Source organism: Electrona antarctica (genome assembly GCF_951216825.1).
Source record: "Electrona antarctica genome assembly, chromosome: 22".
In the NCBI taxonomy this organism is placed as follows: domain Eukaryota; kingdom Metazoa; phylum Chordata; class Actinopteri; order Myctophiformes; family Myctophidae; genus Electrona; species Electrona antarctica.
In genome coordinates, this window is record NC_136805.1 from 1,709,296 (window position 1) to 1,727,789 (window position 18,494).

General features: G+C 42.8%; 1 protein-coding gene across 1 annotated transcript; it reads left to right on the forward strand.

Annotated features, from left to right (window-relative positions):
• The first annotated feature begins 821 nt into the window (after positions 1–821).
• Positions 822–17,349, forward strand: LOC306915599 (kelch-like protein 24). The gene is made up of 13 exons (XM_079493032.1): positions 822–913; positions 3,277–3,332; positions 3,791–3,985; positions 4,225–4,359; positions 4,558–4,749; positions 5,367–5,510; positions 6,232–6,391; positions 8,531–8,656; positions 9,896–10,039; positions 12,110–12,301; positions 13,720–13,866; positions 14,140–14,305; positions 15,224–17,349. The coding sequence occupies exons 2-13, from the start codon at positions 3,303–3,305 to the stop codon at positions 15,396–15,398; spliced, it is 1,806 nt and encodes a 601-aa protein (XP_079349158.1). The 5' UTR covers positions 822–913; positions 3,277–3,302; the 3' UTR covers positions 15,399–17,349.
• The last annotated feature ends 1,145 nt before the right edge of the window (positions 17,350–18,494 follow it).

Here is an 18,494-nt window from a genome sequence, read left to right on the forward strand (position 1 = left end):
ACTGTGAATCACACATTTTAATAGACTTTTCAACCAGTGGACCTTGAGGGGGTTTCAGGTGGTCCACAGATAAGTTAACCTGACTCCGCCAGATGGGGCAGCAGAGAGTACACTGGGTTCTGCCTGAGAGTTCCCAGATGGGAGCAGGAGGAGTGTACTCTCTGCTGCCCCATCTGGCGGAGTCAGGTTACAGATAAGTGGGTTCATAACCAAATGGACCCTTTATAGATCTTTAACTCTACATTAAGCATACAATGAATCCACATGGACCATTAAGGGTCCATTGGTTTCATTTTATGCTCTCAGGAGTTCAATTATTGTTAAACATATACATGACTTATTTTACAAGAAGTCTACACAATTAGAGATTGTAGAATTGTTATTTTGATCAACACCTGTTTTCTCCCCTGTGGTGCCACATCAATACAGCATGAAATTGTGGAGAGAATCTCACCCAACGACAACACAATATTCAAAGGTTTGTGTCCGTTTGTGTTTTTGTTTGTGTCCGTGCTGCGCTCCACAGGAGCCCTAACCTTTTGGATGGATGGAATAAACAGATTTTTTTGTTGTCTAAACTGGTTTCATTTATCACTGTCCAGCGCCCAAACTATGCACTCCATCCAGTGAACAGCATTTATTTATCCATTTAAATATGTTTTATATATTAAAACTTGTTATTACACAGAAACATAATTTGTGTTGTATATCTTCGCTTAAATAGTCCTACTTAATGTAGTTTTATTGTGGAAATGTATCGTTTTTTTGTTTTATCTACAATTCAACTTTTATACTGAAGGGATCGGCCAACGTCCGGAAGTCGTATTGCTGCTCCGTTTACTGCTGCTCTCAGAACACAGGCTTCTGTTTGAAGATCAGAAGCGAGTTGAAGTTAGTTTAAAACGTTATAAAAGTGAGTATATTACATTGTTTATTTCATTAATTCTATTACTGTGTGTGTGGCTGTCTGTGAGTTGTGGAACTCATTCCCTGTAGATTGTATGCAGAGCAACGAAGAGTATAAAAGTTTGTTTGGTGTTTTTGCTTTATTTACATTACATTTACGTTTGCAGTTTGTTTACGTTGTGTTTTCTATCGTTCATGTTTATTTGGACTGGTTGTATTGAGGCTCATTCATATGAGAATAGTGTAAGAGAAGAGAAATAAATGCGAGTAAAGGAATAAATATAAAGTTAGAACTAAGCCTCTTGGGACCCATGTGTGTATCTGAGAGGCAGCAGCTGCCTGCAAGGCTGCAATCAGGGCTGCCAACCCAACACTACGGGTGCGTTCGGAAATGCGCACCGGGAGCGCACTCGCCTATTAGTTTGCATTGCACAGTGCGCTCAGTGCGCTATTTCCGAACGCGCCCCATAGCTGCCTTTTGACCACATCAGAGCCAAGTTACGACATTGAGGGGGCAGAAACCGAACACTGTTCATGCCATAGATATATATAAATCTATGGTTCATGCAGCCTGAAAGGGGGACGAGCTGGAGTTAGAAATACATTGTTTTCAACGAGGGCGGCGCAAATAAGAGCAATTTTTAGGCATGTGTGCAACAAGATAACTGTTTGAAAGTATTGTACGGTGACAACTAAAGTCTCTGTAATGTTTATTACTATTACTACAAAACGATCTAAAATAAAGGGATTTAAGATCATTAAAGCTGGGCTGTTGCCACCTGGGTCCAATGCAATTCTGCCTACTCCCTATTTGTTGTAACCTGACTCCGCCAGATGGGGCAGCAGAGAGTACACTGGGTTCCCCGTTCCCCCCTCCTGCTCCCAGTGTACTCTCTGCTGCCCCATCTGGCGGAGTCGGGTTATATTTGTTGTCCCCATTCTCAATAGAAGACTATTATATGCAGAAGAGCCGCCATTGGACTGAAGCCCCATGAAGTGAACTTGAGTTTTCGTATAACTCTTGTCTTACTCCATGGCTCTGGACCACATACCCTCCTGGATGTCCAATATGTCATCTACTATGTTAACACGTTTCTGGGGGAGGACTAGCTCTGGTCCATGGCTCTAATTTTTGATTGATTGATTGAAATATTTATTAACAGTTTGCAGAATTACAGTACATACATTTCAATTACAAACTCAATACAAAGACTGTTAACTGTGAGTGGACGACCCAATTAAGCATTACACTTGTTTACAAGAAGGTCCACACTTCTATATACCGGTAGTCAAAGAACAGAACAGGAATTCATCATAAAGGAGGTAAAAAGGGAAAAGAAACATATACAGTGAGGGGAAAAAAGGGTGGGCGGTGGGGGGGATTCAGATTTTACGGGGGCCAGTTTCGCATTGCAGCCATCCGTAGGTGCCCTTTGAGAGCGGTTTTGAAGGAGTCAAGGGATTTGCATGTCTTAATGACTGTTGGTAGGGCGTTCGCGTTCTACATTTTGGTGGCATAGGAGCAAAAATAATTTAGTCCCTTGTTTGTGCCGAATCTGGGTTGTACATTATTCGTTGCACTCCCTCTGGTGTTGTGGGTGTGGACTTCGTTAACATTAAGGAAGTATCTAGACAGGTACATGGGTATCTTGGTCGTCAACCCTAATGCGTTTCATTTAGAGCTATGGACCAGAGCTAGGGGAGGACTAGCTCTGGTCCATATAGCCGGGGAGCCAGTCACCCACAATTTGAGAGGACCTGTGATGTCATCACATGACTTTTTAAGTTTTTATTTGTGTTTTTTCTATTCATTTGGTCATTAAGGTCCACAGAATGAGAGGTCTGCTCTGCTGGAAATATCGCGGAAAAATGTTATGGCCATGTTTGTATACCCCACCATAGACAACCTATACAAGGCAACATTTTCCAAATTTCATCATGCTTTAAGTAGCATGTGACATGTCAAACTAGGGGGGTTTCATGATTCTGAATCCATTCCAAGACAAGTGTTAGTTTTGCACGAAAAACACTCTGGCCTAAAAACGGCATAGCAAGTGGCTATGGCTGAATTTTGTTGTGTGTTCTGTTTGTTAAACCACATGTAACAGTAATGTAGTGTGTTCTCTCTCCACCTCACCTCAACCATGAGTTAAACCACATGTAACAGTAATGTAGTGTGTTCTCTCTCCACCTCACCTCAGCCATGAGTTAAACCACATGTAACAGTAATGTAGTGTGTTCTCTCTCCACCTCACCTCAACCATGAGTTAAACCACATGTAACAGTAATGTAGTGTGTTCTCTCTCCACCTCACCTCACCTCAGCCATGAGTTAAACCACATGTAACAGTAATGTGTGTTCTCTCTGCAGACGAGACCTACTACCTCACCTCAGCCATGGCTGACAGGAGACTGGACACTGACCATGTGAGTGTGTGTGTTTGTGCGCGTGCTGGAGGCTTGACCACCAAAACACGTGCGTTGTGCTGCCTGCTCTGCAGCGAGCGTACCGTGCCAACTATGTAATAAATTAATAGTGCCTTAAAAGGACAGTTCTGTGACTGCTGGTTTTTCCATTTTAGAGCTTTTTTGGTAAAGTTACTTGCCCGATATTTGTTATTAAAGTTTTTTCCCCCCATATTTGAGGAATATTGTAAAATCAAATATTAATTTCCTATACCAGCCTTATTACCCAGCCTAGTAATGGGAAACCTGTGTGTGTGTTGACTCCTTAAACGGAGGAACCAATATGCAAGGGAAAATATGACATTTGACCAGGTGCACAATTACCATTTTCATTACCAGAAGTGCAACATGACTCAATAGATGAATAGTAGTGTATTACTTTATTTGTCTGATTATATAATTGTTGTGGTTGCGTTCAGGAGGACGGCACCAGTGTACCTCCATCCTCCCTGGATGCTGAGGTGTTTGTGGACCCCCACCATCCCAACAAGCTGTTAGAGGGTCTCAACAGGCTGCGTCTCAACAGTGTCTTGTGTGATGTGATTCTGTGCTGTGAGGGACAGGAGGTCCCCTGTCATCGTCATGTACTGGCCTCCTTCAGCCCTTACTTTGAGGTAAAGTGCTCAACCAAATACATTTGGTTTCTCCTTAAACTCTTAAACCTACTCTTTGTCTCACCTACTCCTCCTCCTCCGCTTGTTGAAGTGAACGTAACGCAGGAAGAGACTAAAACGTCATGACTTTTCAATTCTGCCTTGGCTTTTACACGAACCAATTATAATGCTATTGTCAAAATGAAATGTAAATAAGAAGGCCTGAACTAGCCAACCGTTCTCCTTTCCAACGTGCACAGGCCATGTTTACATCTGGTATGAGGGAGTCCACACAGGACAGAGTGACCATCAGTGGAGTGGAACCTCAGATGATTGGTTTGCTGGTGAACTACGCCTACACGTCTAAGGTCTCCATCTCTGCTGATAATGTACAGGTAATGTATTAACACCATGAACCTCATTCATTATTTGTCTTACATAACATCAGTGCCCCATCCATCCATCCATCGATCCATCCATCTTCAACCGCTTATTCGGTCAAGAGTCAAGAAAGACCCACACTTCATGACCTTAGGGTGAGAGTAGGAACGAAGATCAGTTCTCCATAAAGCTAATGTGTTCATTTGTTCTAGGCTCTGCTGGCGGCATCAGACCTGTTGGAAGTCACATCTGTGCGAGAGGCCTGCTGTGAATACATGAAGCGTCACATGGACCTAAATAATTGTGTGGAGTTTTACTGCAGTGCCGACGACCACTCCTGTGAAATGCTGAAGAATCACAGCTTGGATCACATTCTGGAACACTTCAGTGTCATCTACCAGAAGGTCAGTGGTTGAGGATCATACATTTACCAAGTTGTTTGTCTGTTCTTAGCTTTTTTCTGCTATAACTATAACTTAGTCATTAGTTTTATTACTACTAGTCAACCTCCCACCACCACAACTGACCTAGGCCCGAGTAGTAACATTCCATCAGTCACAGAGATTATATATATATATATATAAGCTATAGTCATATGCTCTGTAGCAGTGGCCAGCAAACTGTGTTCTTCTGGATCGGACTAGTGAAGAAACACGCGGAAGGTTGCCGTATATTAGAGAAGTCGATGGGTGGCTCTTCCAAGAGAGATTTTGTGCTCTCATTAGAAGGCCATAAATGCCATCCAGCCATTTCATTTCTAATTTCTAATTTCTTTGAAATATGTCATAGAGTAGAACCGGCTCGACTGTTGCCCTAAATATTTTTACTTTGAACCTCTTACTAAGCTCTGATGACCAGATCTTATGCATGTCATTGCGAAATACACCATTTACCATTTAACTAAACGAAACCATCCATCATACACCAGTGAGCACTTCAGATGAGAACAGGTGACTTCAGTATGAAGTGGTGTCTTTGTGTGTCTCAGCTAATCATGTTTTTTCTTTTCCTCTACCAATAGGAGGAGTTTCTCTCTCTCTCCGTGGAAAGGCTGACAGAGGTTCTCTCCAGTGACCATCTGAATGTTCCAGAGGAGGACATGGTGTTTGAGGCTGCCATGCTGTGGTTAGACAAGAGTCCTACCCGCAAGCAGAGCTTTGGACAGGTCAGTCATTTAATCAAGTGTCATACCCGCAAGCAGAGCTTTGGACAGGTCAGTCATTTAAACAAGAGTCCTACCCACAAGCAGAGCTTTGGACAGGTCAGTCATTTAGACAAGTGTCCTACCCACAAGCAGAGCTTTGGACAGGTCAGTCATTTAAACAAGAGTCCTACCCGCAAGCAGAGCTTTGGACAGGTCAGTCATTTAAACAAGTGTCCTACCCGCAAGCAGAGCTTTGGACAGGTCAGTCATTTAGACAAGTGTCCTACCCGCAAGCAGAGCTTTGGACAGGTCAGTCATTTAGACAAGAGTCCTACCCGCAAGCAGAGCTTTGGACAGGTCAGTCATTTCTTAGTCTCTCACCTTGTAAGAGTCCCTTTGCAAATACATGCTTTGGCATCTGCTGTATACATTATACTGGTGTGGGACTGGCTGGTAAACGGTGCATTTATATAGCGCTCTTATCCAAAGCGCTTTACATAGATTGTGCATTACATTCACCCATTCACACACACACACACATACACATACACTGATGGCTTCAGAGTCTTGCTAACTCTGGGGGAGCCCGGGATCGAACTGGGAACCTCACGGTTGCCATCCAGCTGCTCTACCGGCCACTCTACCCCTGAGCCACTGCCACCCCAGTAATATGCATGATTACTATATCGTGTTGTTCCAGTTGGACTAGTACTAATACTTGGTGTTCTGTGTGTTCTTTAAGGTGTTGGAGCACATCCGTCTGCCTCTCATCAGTCCCTCCTACCTCCACACTGTGGTTGAGAGTCTGGATGTGGTGAAAGAACAGCAGGGCTGTCAGAGGTTCATCTCTGAGGCCAAGGGGGAGCACGCCCCTAGCACACCACGCCCACGCAGGACCACAGGTAGGTAGAGGGCAGTGTTGGGCAAGTTACTGAAAACCAGTAACTAGTTACAGTTACTAGTTCATTACTTACACCAAAAAGTAATGCGTTACTGTGAAAAGTAAAGTTTGTGTTACTTTATTAACCCATTTTGGGCAGGAACCCCTGTTGGTGTTTTAAGCATTATTTTATACTTTAGCTATTGAAAAATAGCAGACCTACAAGCTCATAGCGCGCCACCAAGAGGCGCGCTACGAGCTTGTAGGTCTGCTATTTTTGAAAAATCGTTAAAATGTGGCGCAAATCATTGAATATATATTTCAGAGCAAACATTTTTAACTAAAATATTTGCTTCTGGAGGGGGGGTCCCTGGAACTACATATTTTGAGATAGGGGTCCGTGGCCCAATAGAGATAATTCTGGGGGTCCTTGACATGAAAAAGGTTGAGCACCACTGACATAGAAACATAGGTTTTTCAGAAAAATGTTAGGATTTAGAAGCCTTTTTTTTTTAAATCAAACTCAGTCCAAAATGGGTTAAAGGAGCATTCAGTGATTTGGGTGATTTGGAAAAAAAAACGGTCCACCCGGTAACAAGATGTGCACATGCACGCTCTACAGTGGGGGAAGTACAACAGACCAGCAGCACGTGCACCAAGGCCCGCCCCACTCGATCATGATTGGAGGAAGGCCCCTCTCATCCTGATTGGATGAAGCTTTGCCACCCAAAGCCCAAACCGAAACTAGGGTTTTTTGACCCCAGGGGCTCACTGGGGACAGGGAGGAACTCCTTATATGGTCAGCACACTTTATAGTAGGGAGGATTATCCAAAAGTGATAAGTGATATTTGAATTAAGTTAAATCACTGAATATACCTTTAAAAAAGAAAAGAGCTCCCACTCCCAGTCCATTAATGCCCTCATAGCCATCATTTCAGTGCTGTTATTGATAATAATACCAGGGGGAACTGGTGGTGGTTTTGATGACGCTGTGTAGGCCTATCAATACATTGTTCTAGCAAACAATAACACAAGTAGGCTACAAACAACACAACATGGGGGTTCCACTGTGCTGTGCTCCTGTGATTGACAAAGGTGAAGAAGTGGTGGGAATAATCCACTAACACGATGTGGGTGCCGCCATGACAAAAAACGCTATTGTTACTGCTACTGAATTAGTTACATTTTCGCTAGAAATACACTATCATTTATGAGTGATTGAGTGATTTATTTTTAGACCACAATGCTTATATGAGACTTTTTTTAGATGACCCCATATTATTCTACAATTTACAATTTACAATTTAGGCATTTAGCAGACGCTCTTAATCCAGAGCGACTTACATTAAGCAAGAACAAAAAGCATGGGAATACATCACATATATAAAAAGCATTTATCAAGAAACATGCGTAAGGTAAGAACGTAACTAGAACATATCTATATATAATGACACTATACATATAAGCTATACATATATATTATACTATGCTGTACTGTTATTGTGCTGTCTACATGACATGCTATAAGTCTGTTTCAAATGCTATCTAAGTCTAAAAAGTGCTGTCTAAGGGGGTAGGGTAAGTGCTATGGGCCATGATGGAGTCTGGGTTTTCTCCATAGAGAAAACCTTCCGTGATCCGGGGGATGAGCGAGTGATGTCAGGACTTTGGTGCTCTATTGTATGGCACATTAGGAGTACACTAGTACTAGTGGTTCTCAAATGTTTCATTTGCAAAGACCCCCTTAACTCTGAGAGTACAAATGGAACCAAATGGACCCTTAAGGGTCCATTTGTACACTCTCAGAGTTACAGAGCTGTTTCAGGGCTACCTCTTTATGTGTTTCTGGTCATATTATTGTCCACTCAGTTTGTATGTCTGTCCACCACAAGCCGGCATGGCGATGAGTTGATGACCTCTGACCCCTGCCTGTGACGATGTGGTGCTATTCCGAGCCGACTCTCTTTCTTTTGAATTACTCACGGAAAGTGTCACCAGAATGAATCATTACTTTCCATGAGAAAAGCCCACTCGGATGTCCACAAGATGGCACTATTGTCACCAGAAAATACTTCAGTTTGGACAAACCACAAATACATTATGTTCAATATGTTGTCTCCTTCTCTGTCTCACCTGCTCCTTCTCCTCTGCCTGTTGAAGTGATCGTGACGCTGGAGAATATGATGGGGCATCAGAAAGCTCATACCTTTGATCCCCTCACCAGTCAGTGGAAGACTCTTGGACGACTGCCAGTTGTAGTAAGAGATTATGCTGTGGTTACATCAGGTGAGGATTTCCATCACAGTCCATCAACGTAGGACCTGTGCTGGTCAGAGCATGTAAGGGGAGTGGAGCGGAATAAGAATATTTCTAACTAAAAATGGAAAAGGAAACATGTTGGGGGAGCCTTACAGGGACCTTATGCAGCTCACACAGTGTCCATTTGATGATCACCCTAATACTAATGATTATAATGACATGAATCGTTATATAAAACAAACTCTTCAATAATGGGAACTGGAGTTGTGGCTGTTTTAAGCCCAGCCAATAGGAAGTTAGGAACACAGATGAGGCAGGGTTTAAGCAATTACAGCCTGTCCCGATTGGCCCTCTAAGAGCACCTACCAAGTGTTGGGCCTTCATCATGGCCAAGTTCACCAGACCACGGAGCGACTACAGTACCGCACCATACAGTAAGCATGGTCGTTGTATACAGAGGTTTGAGAACCCCTGACAATAGAGCAACGTGATTGGTCAAGGAATACTGGGAACAGTGTGTTTTTGAGCATTATAATTGCTGATACATCACAGGCAGGATGTTGTCTAGACTCTAGACATCTAGGGCTCCATTTTCGTCACCGCTAAACCCCTTATCCCTAAACTTCTTTGCCTTTTTTACTATTTTGCTAAACATTTTTTGAATAGTTCAACTAGCCAATCTACATTGACACGTTGTGAGCTTGTAGACTGGCCATTTTAACTATTCAAAAATGTTTTGCAAAATAGTAAAAAAAAAAAAAAGGAAAATAAGTTTAGGGATAAGGGGTTTAGCGGTGATGAAAATGGAGCCCTTAGACTGTAGTTAGTAGAAGAATGTTAACCTACTGAATGCAGCCAGTGTTACGCCGGGGCTCCACCGGACGCGTTGTGTCTCCGTCGCGTGCGTCAAAAAACGAACCGGGGCAATTTTAATGCCGTCACGCAACGCAACGATGCTGACACGCCCAGTGGAGCCACCCTTCATTGATTAAAAAGGGAACATTCCCTGACGGTGACGGAGACGCGATGCTGACACGCCCAGTGGAGCCCCGGTGTTATGGTTGGTATATACAGCCCACCTGGCAGCTTATATCACTGAATGAACACACTGGCACTATTGTTGGTGAATTCCTTGGCTTCGTAAGTAAACCCTCACAATAGGTTGGAAGATATGTGAAGAAATGTAAAGTTGTTTGCATGATTTAAATCTTATTTATTAACAATCTAGGTAGAACTTGTTTTAACTCTGCTCTTTCTCCACCATAGGTTCCAGTCTGTATTTGGCCGGAGGCCAATACTATGAAGACGATATGATGCACCCTGTTTACACTAGAGAGACGTGGCGCTACGACGTTCTCCATAACTCATGGTCCAGGAAGGCTTCCATGAATGAGCCACGCATTCTTTTCAGTAAGATTGTCAAACTATAACATTCAAATTAACCACTTTGACTCTGGTGTCCTCATTCTGGCCAACATTAGGGGCGACTGTGGCTCAGGAGGTAGAGCAGGTCGTCCAATGATCCATGGGTTGGCGGTTCGAATCCCGGCTCCTCCTGTCTACATGTCGAAGTGTCCTTGGGCAAGACACTGAACCCCAAATTGCTCCCGATGTGCTGGTTGGTACCTTGCATGGCTTCCGCTGCAATCAGTGTATGAATGGGTGAATGTAATGCACAATCTATGTAAAGCGCCTTGGATAAAGGTGCTATATAAATGCACCATTTACCATTACAAAGTAAATGGATCACTACGTGTCGTATCGGCTAGTAGAGATGGTCTGTTTCCGAATATAATTTTTTAAATGTAGTTAACATTTAATTTAGTATTTCCCTCCCTCTCTGAAATCTGAAATGATCTTGTATACAGATTTATTTGATTGCATAGTAGTCGATCTCTATACTCTGGAAAATTTAGAAAGAACGACATGTCACAGAGACGGTGACTGCTTAATTAAGTTAATTTAGGACCTTCTAGCAGTTAATTTCGTTTTATTAATCACATTTCTTCCATGTAGCCTATGTTTTGTAATGGCATCATCATGGTATAGGCCTATCTCACAGCCCCCTTTCCACGCCCCCTTTCGGTAGATAGTGGTGTCATTTAACATTAGCATTTACACGTTTTTTTCTCTGGAGAATCTAAGTACATTTCCTAATGTAAAAATGTGACAGACCAATATTATTATGAAGCAAACAAGATGGTAAATCAGCTCGAACAGATAGAACAAACCTTACCTTGAGAAAACAAAAGTTGTAGACTTCTTAAATTACCTCTGTTAACATGTAGTGTCTATGGAGTGACGTCACGCTATCACCACTAACGCGGAAAGGGGGCGTATTAAGGGGGCGGGGAAATTCTGTGAGATAGGCCTATTATGCCCGTGGATATACAGAGTGAACTTAACAATGTTAAATTAATATGATAATACCTTTTAAATAATCACAAACATGAATTATGTTTGTTATTTACAGCTAGGTAGAGTAGTGGGGCGAGATGGAAAAGGGGCGACCGTACCTGTTATTTACAGCTAGGTAGAGTAGTGGGGCGAGATGGAAAAGGGGCGACCGTACCTGTTATTTACAGCTAGGTAGAGTAGTGGGGCGAGATGGAAAAGGGGCGAGCGTACCTGTTACCCTGTTTCCGACTAAAAGTATAAATAATATGGGGTGTGGTTAACACAATAATTCCCGGGATTCCTTCAAAATAGGAGCTCTGGGGTGCCGGAAAGACATGGTCGCTTTTACTCTGAAACCCCTCCTAAACCCCCAAGGCCTTAACTATTTCCACTCCTGACATCACAGCCTTGAATATGGGAAATGTATGGAACCTATGGAGACATGATTTCCAGAATGTATTGTAGGGTTAGTGTTAGAATGCCAAATTATAACATACATTCATTCTGTTTAAACACCTTAATGTTTCCAGGAGTTAAAAAGGTGTTTTTGCCTTGGTTACCCGATGAGATGCCACATATGGCAGGGGGGCGCCCCCTTGTGGCCCCTGGAACAATTCACCGTTTGTCAGCCTTCTGATTGGTCCCTGACTGACTAACCAGCAGGCTCTTTCTGCCTTGCTCCGCCCTGGTTCCGCCTTGTTTATGTTGAATTTGCTAAAACATCATTTTTGGAAGAGACTAAAAACAAACATGATATGCAGAGTCACCATGATGTTCCTTTTTACTGACACCAAGTTTAAAATAAGAATTGAACGCACAGAATATCAATATGAAGCAACTGAAAAACGTGTTGTGGATGGGCAAGACTTGACAAAAAGTGAATTACAAAAAAACAAAATGCATTTTTAGAACCCACACCTTTTTCTGTGCAGTCCCCCCCCCCCACACACACACACAATCATTCTACAGTTGTGGCCCCCCGGACTAATCTAGTTGAATACCCCTGGGCAAATGACCAAGGAACTTAGCCACAGGTCACAGGTATTTTCAATTTTTTTCCCTGTTCAACCCCACATGTTCCAGGCCTGGTGATGCTGGATGGATGTGTGTTTGCAGTCGGGGGCCGAGGGAGTGAGAAGAGTGAAGACTCAATGGAAAAATACCACCCGCACACAGACTCCTGGAGGCTCATGGAGTCCGTCTATGTGGCAGATCATTACGATAATTGTGACAGCTGTGATGTGGTCGCACTGGATGGACATCTCTATGTTATTGGTACGGAACAGATCTGTGGTGGAAAAAGTACTCTCATATTACTGCAATGTATACAAATACTCCGTTGGAAGTAGAAATTCAAAATTTTATTGAGTTAAAAGTACAAAAGTATTGGCATCAAAATGTATTTTTAAAGTACCAAAAGTAGAAAGTTTTCAAATGTATAACAATCTTTTGAAAATAGCAGATCTACAAGCTCAGGCTCAAGTCTATAGATCGTCTTCTAGATCGTCTATTTTCAAATGGCCGAAATGTATATAATTTAGATCTGAAGTGTTCAATTAATGTTTTGTAATAGTAATACAAATCTATACAATTCAATTCAAAGGGCTTTATTGGCATGAGAAAACATATGTTTACATTGCCAAAGCGCAATACAACAATACAGCAATACAGCAATACAATCAAAACAAAAATGATGTACATTTGAAAGTCAGAATCTTCAATAGATCAATTTCTATGTACCAAGATCACTGGATGCAGGTATAGTGCAGGAATATACACAATGATTAGTCTTTAGGGTGGTTGTGTTCCATTTGTTATCCTTCTCCTATCACAGCAACTCACGGATCTTGCTGCTGTGTTTGCACATTGTTGTACTTCGCCCAGCGCAGATATGTTTTTTTTTGTGTCATTGGTCATGTTTTCAAACTCTCCGTGTGTGGTTGTAATCTGTGGGAAGTATGTGTCTCTGATGTCTTGGTACAGTGGACAGATGGTTAGGAAGTGTAGCTCGGTTTCCACTTCATTTTGTGTGCAGTGGGTGCATCTATACAAAGTAACTAGTACAGTAGCCTGGAACTCACCTATGCTTTTTATGGCATAGGCAGCTCCCGGCAGGATCCGCCGGCAGAAACTATGCGCAGCTGCTAGACATGAGACTAATAATTAGAGAGAGAGAGAGAGAGAGAGAGAGAGAGAGAGAGAGGAGTGTGTGTGTGTGTGTGTGTGTGTGTGTGTGTGTGTCAATTTAACAAAGGTGCAGACGATCAGAAATCAGCAGAGAGTGAGTGATGTTTGCGCTACTCTATGCGCTACTCTATGCCGAATTGAAGTGGACTCGGACCCAGACTTTTTTTTTCTCCCTGGAAATAAAAACGTCTGGGTTTCCGAGGCTACTAGTACAGTAACTAAAGTTTTCAAATAATTGTAGTGGAAGAACAATATTTGCACCTGAGATGTAGTGGAGTATAAGTAAAATAATCGAACATTGGAAATACTCAAGCAAAGTAAAAAAACACCTACAATTTAAAAATTGTACTTAAGTACAGCACTTGTCTTAGTTACTTTACACCACTGGAACATATTTATACCCACAGGTTGAACCTGCTGGGGTTCATGAGGATAGTGGATGTCAAGCATAAAGTTCACTGAAAATGTAAACGTTGGTATTTGTATGTACGTGTCCTGGGCGCTAGGTGGCGCTCCAGGTGACGATGAGGAGCCAGGTGGCCAGGTGGCCAAGTACAACCCTGTAACATCCGTGTGGACACAACTCGCTCCTATGCGGAATCCACGCAATGGATCAGCTGCTTGTGTTCTGAATGGAAAGATCTACGTTACAGGTATCGTACCTTTGTTGATAGTCAATCTGTCTATAAATGCACCAAGTCTCTGTCTGTACGTACGTGTGTAATACACGTAATGCGAGAACCGTTCGCCCCGCCGACTTCAAATTCGACGCACGCGTTCCACACCCCCACAGGGAGTGAGTGCAGTGCCCGGTGTGGAGTCGGTGGGACCCCCGGCTGACTGGCTTAAACTTCGCTGGAGTTTGAGCACATGATAAAACACACTTAACAGTCACTGTCCTGTTTAATTCTTGTTTTGTCTACTAGGTGGTGAGCATTATCGTAACGGGCCGATTACAAGTATGATGGAATGCTACGACCCTCAGACCAACCAGTGGACCATGTGTGCCTCCATGCAAGTCCAACGCGTCTCGCATGGCGTGGCTGTGGTGGATGGAAACATCTACGCGCTAGGAGGGCGAGACTTTTCTGGGTATGACACTGCTGGCTGCTCCATGAATGTCTGGGGAAATGTGTCCTCTTGTCCACACCAGCCATTTGAATGAATAAATGAATGAATGAATGAATGCCTTCATTGCAGACTCCAGGGTCCATAGAAAAACATACAAAACACAACATGTGTGTATATATATACATCCAATACAACACAGTCCAAATGTACATAGACAGGCATTTGTGACAGTTATAAATAAAGGCTTTTAAGCCAATGTCTTCTAAGGCTAGAGGAGTATCTTAGTGCAACTTTTGACAGGGTTATTTATACTGACGATGATGCTATTCACAGACTCCTCCAAGCGACACATGAATCTATGCATTAACCCATTCAAAACGTGAACCCCTTTTGGTGTTTCAAGCATTATGTTATACTTTAACTGTTGAAAAATAGCAAATCTACAAGCTCATCGCGTGGACACCGAGTGCCACGCTACAAGCTTGTAGATGTGCTATTTTCGAAAATCGTTCAAATGTGGCGCAAATCTTTGAATATATGTTCTTTCAGAGCAAACGTTTTCAACCACTCCAAGGAACAGCAATGTCTGTGACCTGTGACTGTTTGTGACTATGTTTGTGTGACTCATGAGTACCAGTAGGGGCGCTGTTGTGCCAGAAACAGAGACAGAGAGATGCACTGTTGCCTGCTAATGAGAGAGAGAGAGAGAGGGGTGGGGGGGATTTTCAGATGGCGGTCCGCTGGTCCGCAGCCAAATGCAGATCATTCTGGGGGTCGTTGACATGAAAAAGGCTTGAGCACCACCAACATAGAAACAAGTTTTTTTTAGAAAACTGTCAGGATTTAGAAGACAATTTTTAAATTTCGACATCAGGTCTAAATGGGTTAAGTTCCGGAGGACAGCTTGAAAAGTGTTGACTCTTTCTCATTTCTCTCAAGGCTGAGACCTTCACGTAAGTCTGATTCCTGGGTCGAGTGCTACTGTGAACGACGGGTGAACTCGTGGGAAACTGTGGTACGGATTCCTAATTTCCGCTTCCACCTCAAATGTGTGACTCTCAAGCTGAGGAGGGATCACGGTCAACCCATAGACGGTGCTTCTGAAGGTGACTAATAGGAACCCGGACCCGGAGCAACGGGACCCGGAGCAACGGGATACAACGTTTGAGGAACCGGATTCGCTTCCGTCACATTTGGACGGTTTGTCACTGTCGGAGCCGGTGTGTGGACTTCATGTCTGTCGGAGCCGGTGTGTGGACTTCATGTCTGTCGGAGCCGGTGTGTGGACTTCATGTCTGTCGGAGCCGGTGTGTGGACTTCATGTCTGTCGGAGCCGGTGTGTGGATTTCATGTCTGCTAGACAATTACAACACCGGTGGTTCCAAAACTCTTTAATTTCAAGGACCACCGTGACTCTTTGAGTTACAGACACGTAAAGGTGAAATAATTTGGAACCTGTTTGGAACCTGACTGAATGTATGTTCTAAGCAGTTTTAGCGTCAAGGGGGAAATGTTAAGTTATCTGTCCGTTGAGACGATCCACAATCGTTGGTCTTAAAGGGTCCTCAACCCTAAAGGTGACAGAATAGAGATGTGTATACAACGGTGGCGCAGCCACTGCCAGAAATGCCATGTGCGCGCTGCGCGCATGGAAGTTCAAGTGTGCCCAGGCTGACAGCGTCCCATGCTGCTGCTACTGCTACTCCTGGCCAGCCTATCAGAGCTGAGGGGCGGGGCCTTCAGTCCCTCCATGGATGATGCATGACGTCTCTATGCACTGTTTTTTTTCAACACTGGATGACGTGTTTCTGAACTGCCCACAGCCCTCCTATGAGACACAGACTGGTTTCTGGACTGCCCACAGCCCTCCTATGAGACACAGACTGGTTTCTAAACTGCCCACAGCCCTCCTATGAGACACAGACTGGTTTCTGAACTGCCCACAGCCCTCCTATGAGACAGACTGGTTTCTGAACTGCCCACATCCCAGACACAGACTGGTTTCTAAACTGCCCACAGCCCTCCTATGAGACACAGACTGGTTTCTGAACTGCCCACAGCCCTCCTATGAGACAGACTGGTTTCTGAACTGCCCACAGCCCTCCTATGAGACACAGACTGGTTTCTGAACTGCCCACAGCCCTCCTATGAGACAGACTGGTTTCTGAACTGCCCACAGCCCTCCTATGAGACACAGACTGGTTTCTGAACTGCCCACAGCCCTCCTATGAGACACAGACTGAGTAGAAATAAATTGTGCTATTTTATCATGAACAAAAAGTATAACGAATTATGAAAAAGAATTGTGAAAAGTTGTGTGTCCTTTAACGGTTTAAGAAGTAGTGAAAATAGCTGAAAAATGGCACCTTTGCCTTCCTGTTTGGGTTTGTATTTTGTTGTACTTGATGCCTTTTTTGTGTCTTTTGATGTGGTGTTCTTTTCACGCTGTGAAGCACTTTAGTCGGGGCCTTTTGATTGTTTTTTGCTTTATTCCAAATAAAGTTGACTTGACTTATCCACGGTGGTAAGTTGGCCCCTGCGACAACCGTGACGTTTTTTGGATGGGGGGCGGGGGGGGGGCGGGCAGTCAGTAATGTAACCACAGATAGGGTTTATAAGTGAAAAGAATGTTCCGCATTGTCAGCCGATCTAAACGTTACAGGCAGAGCAGCGACCAGGCAGAAAGGGCCTTTAGAGAGAGGTTTGGAACTACAATATAGTACATTATGCTGCAGGTTGACTTTGGCCTTCATTTCAGAGCCTTATATCTTAATTTTAGTTTGTGTGTACTTACTGTAGTCCTATGATATTTTAATGCAATACTGGAATATGACTGTAAATGCACTTCCCTTAATTGAGTGGTGGAACAAGTACTCAAATTGTTTACTTAAAATGTATCAATGTAAGAATACTCTGTTATACTTAAAGCACCAAAAATAGAAAGTACTCGGCCATATGTCACAACTTTTCAAATGTATAAAGAGCTTTTTTAAATATCAGATCTACAAGCTCACAACGTGTCGCACTGTGAGCTTGTAGATTGGCGGCTAATTTCAAATGGCCGAAATGAAAATGCAGGGCTGAATGGTTATTGTATGTTTTGTAATAATCAAAATCTACAAAGCAACTAGTAAATACAGTTTTCATTAAAGCACAAATGCATTTTAAAACTGCTTTTGTCATTTCTTTCTGGACTTTGAAAGCAGTTTTAGCTGCAGTACCACAATGTCCTGAGGTGGTTGATATGCAGATTATTTAATATTTGAGTCATTATTATACTGATGCTAGATAAAACCAGGCTTGTTTCCATTCCATGCCAGCTTGGAAAATCAACAATGGTGGACATTGTAAACAAGGTGGAAATGCAAATTTGGAACTGAAAACTGAAGAAGAGGAGGAATTATACAAAGTATAGGGTGACATTGATGAGGACAAAATCAGTCCAGCTGTTCCTGGGAGCAATTTCCATTAAAGCACCTATAATATGATATGAAAGCCTGATTGTTCAAAATGGGTTATTTGTGGGGATAGAAAACACACATGGGAGCCCCAAAAACTGTGAAAGTACAATATTTGGATCCGAGATGTAGCGGAGTGGAAGCAAAGTAACTGATATTTGGAAAATACCTCAGTAAAGTAAAAAGAAAATACCTCGGTAAAGTAAAAAGAAAATACCTCGGTAAAGTAAAAAGAAAATACCTCGGTAAAGTAAAAAGAAAATACCTCGGTAAAGTAAAAAGAAAATACCTCGGTAAAGTAAAAAGAAAATACCTCGGTAAAGTAAAAAGAAAATACCTCAGTAAAGTAAAAAGAAAATACCTCAAAGTTGTACTTTAGTTAGTACAGTACTAGAGTAAATGCTACACTGGTACCCTGCATCTCTGAACCACACATTTGAATAGACTTGTCAACCAGTGGTCCTTGAGGGGGTTTCAGGTGGTCCACAGATAAGTGGGTTCATAACCAAATGGACCCTTTTATAGATCTTTAACTCTTGAGAGCATACAATGAATCCAAATGGACCATTAAGGGTCCATTTGGTTTCATTTTATGCTCTCAGGAGTTCAATTATTGTTAAACATATACATGACTTATTTTACAAAAAGTCTACACAATTAGAGATTGTAGAATTGTTATTTTGATCAACACCTGTTTTCTCTCCTGTGGTGCCACATCAATACAGCATGAAATTGGTTCAGGTTCAGGTTCA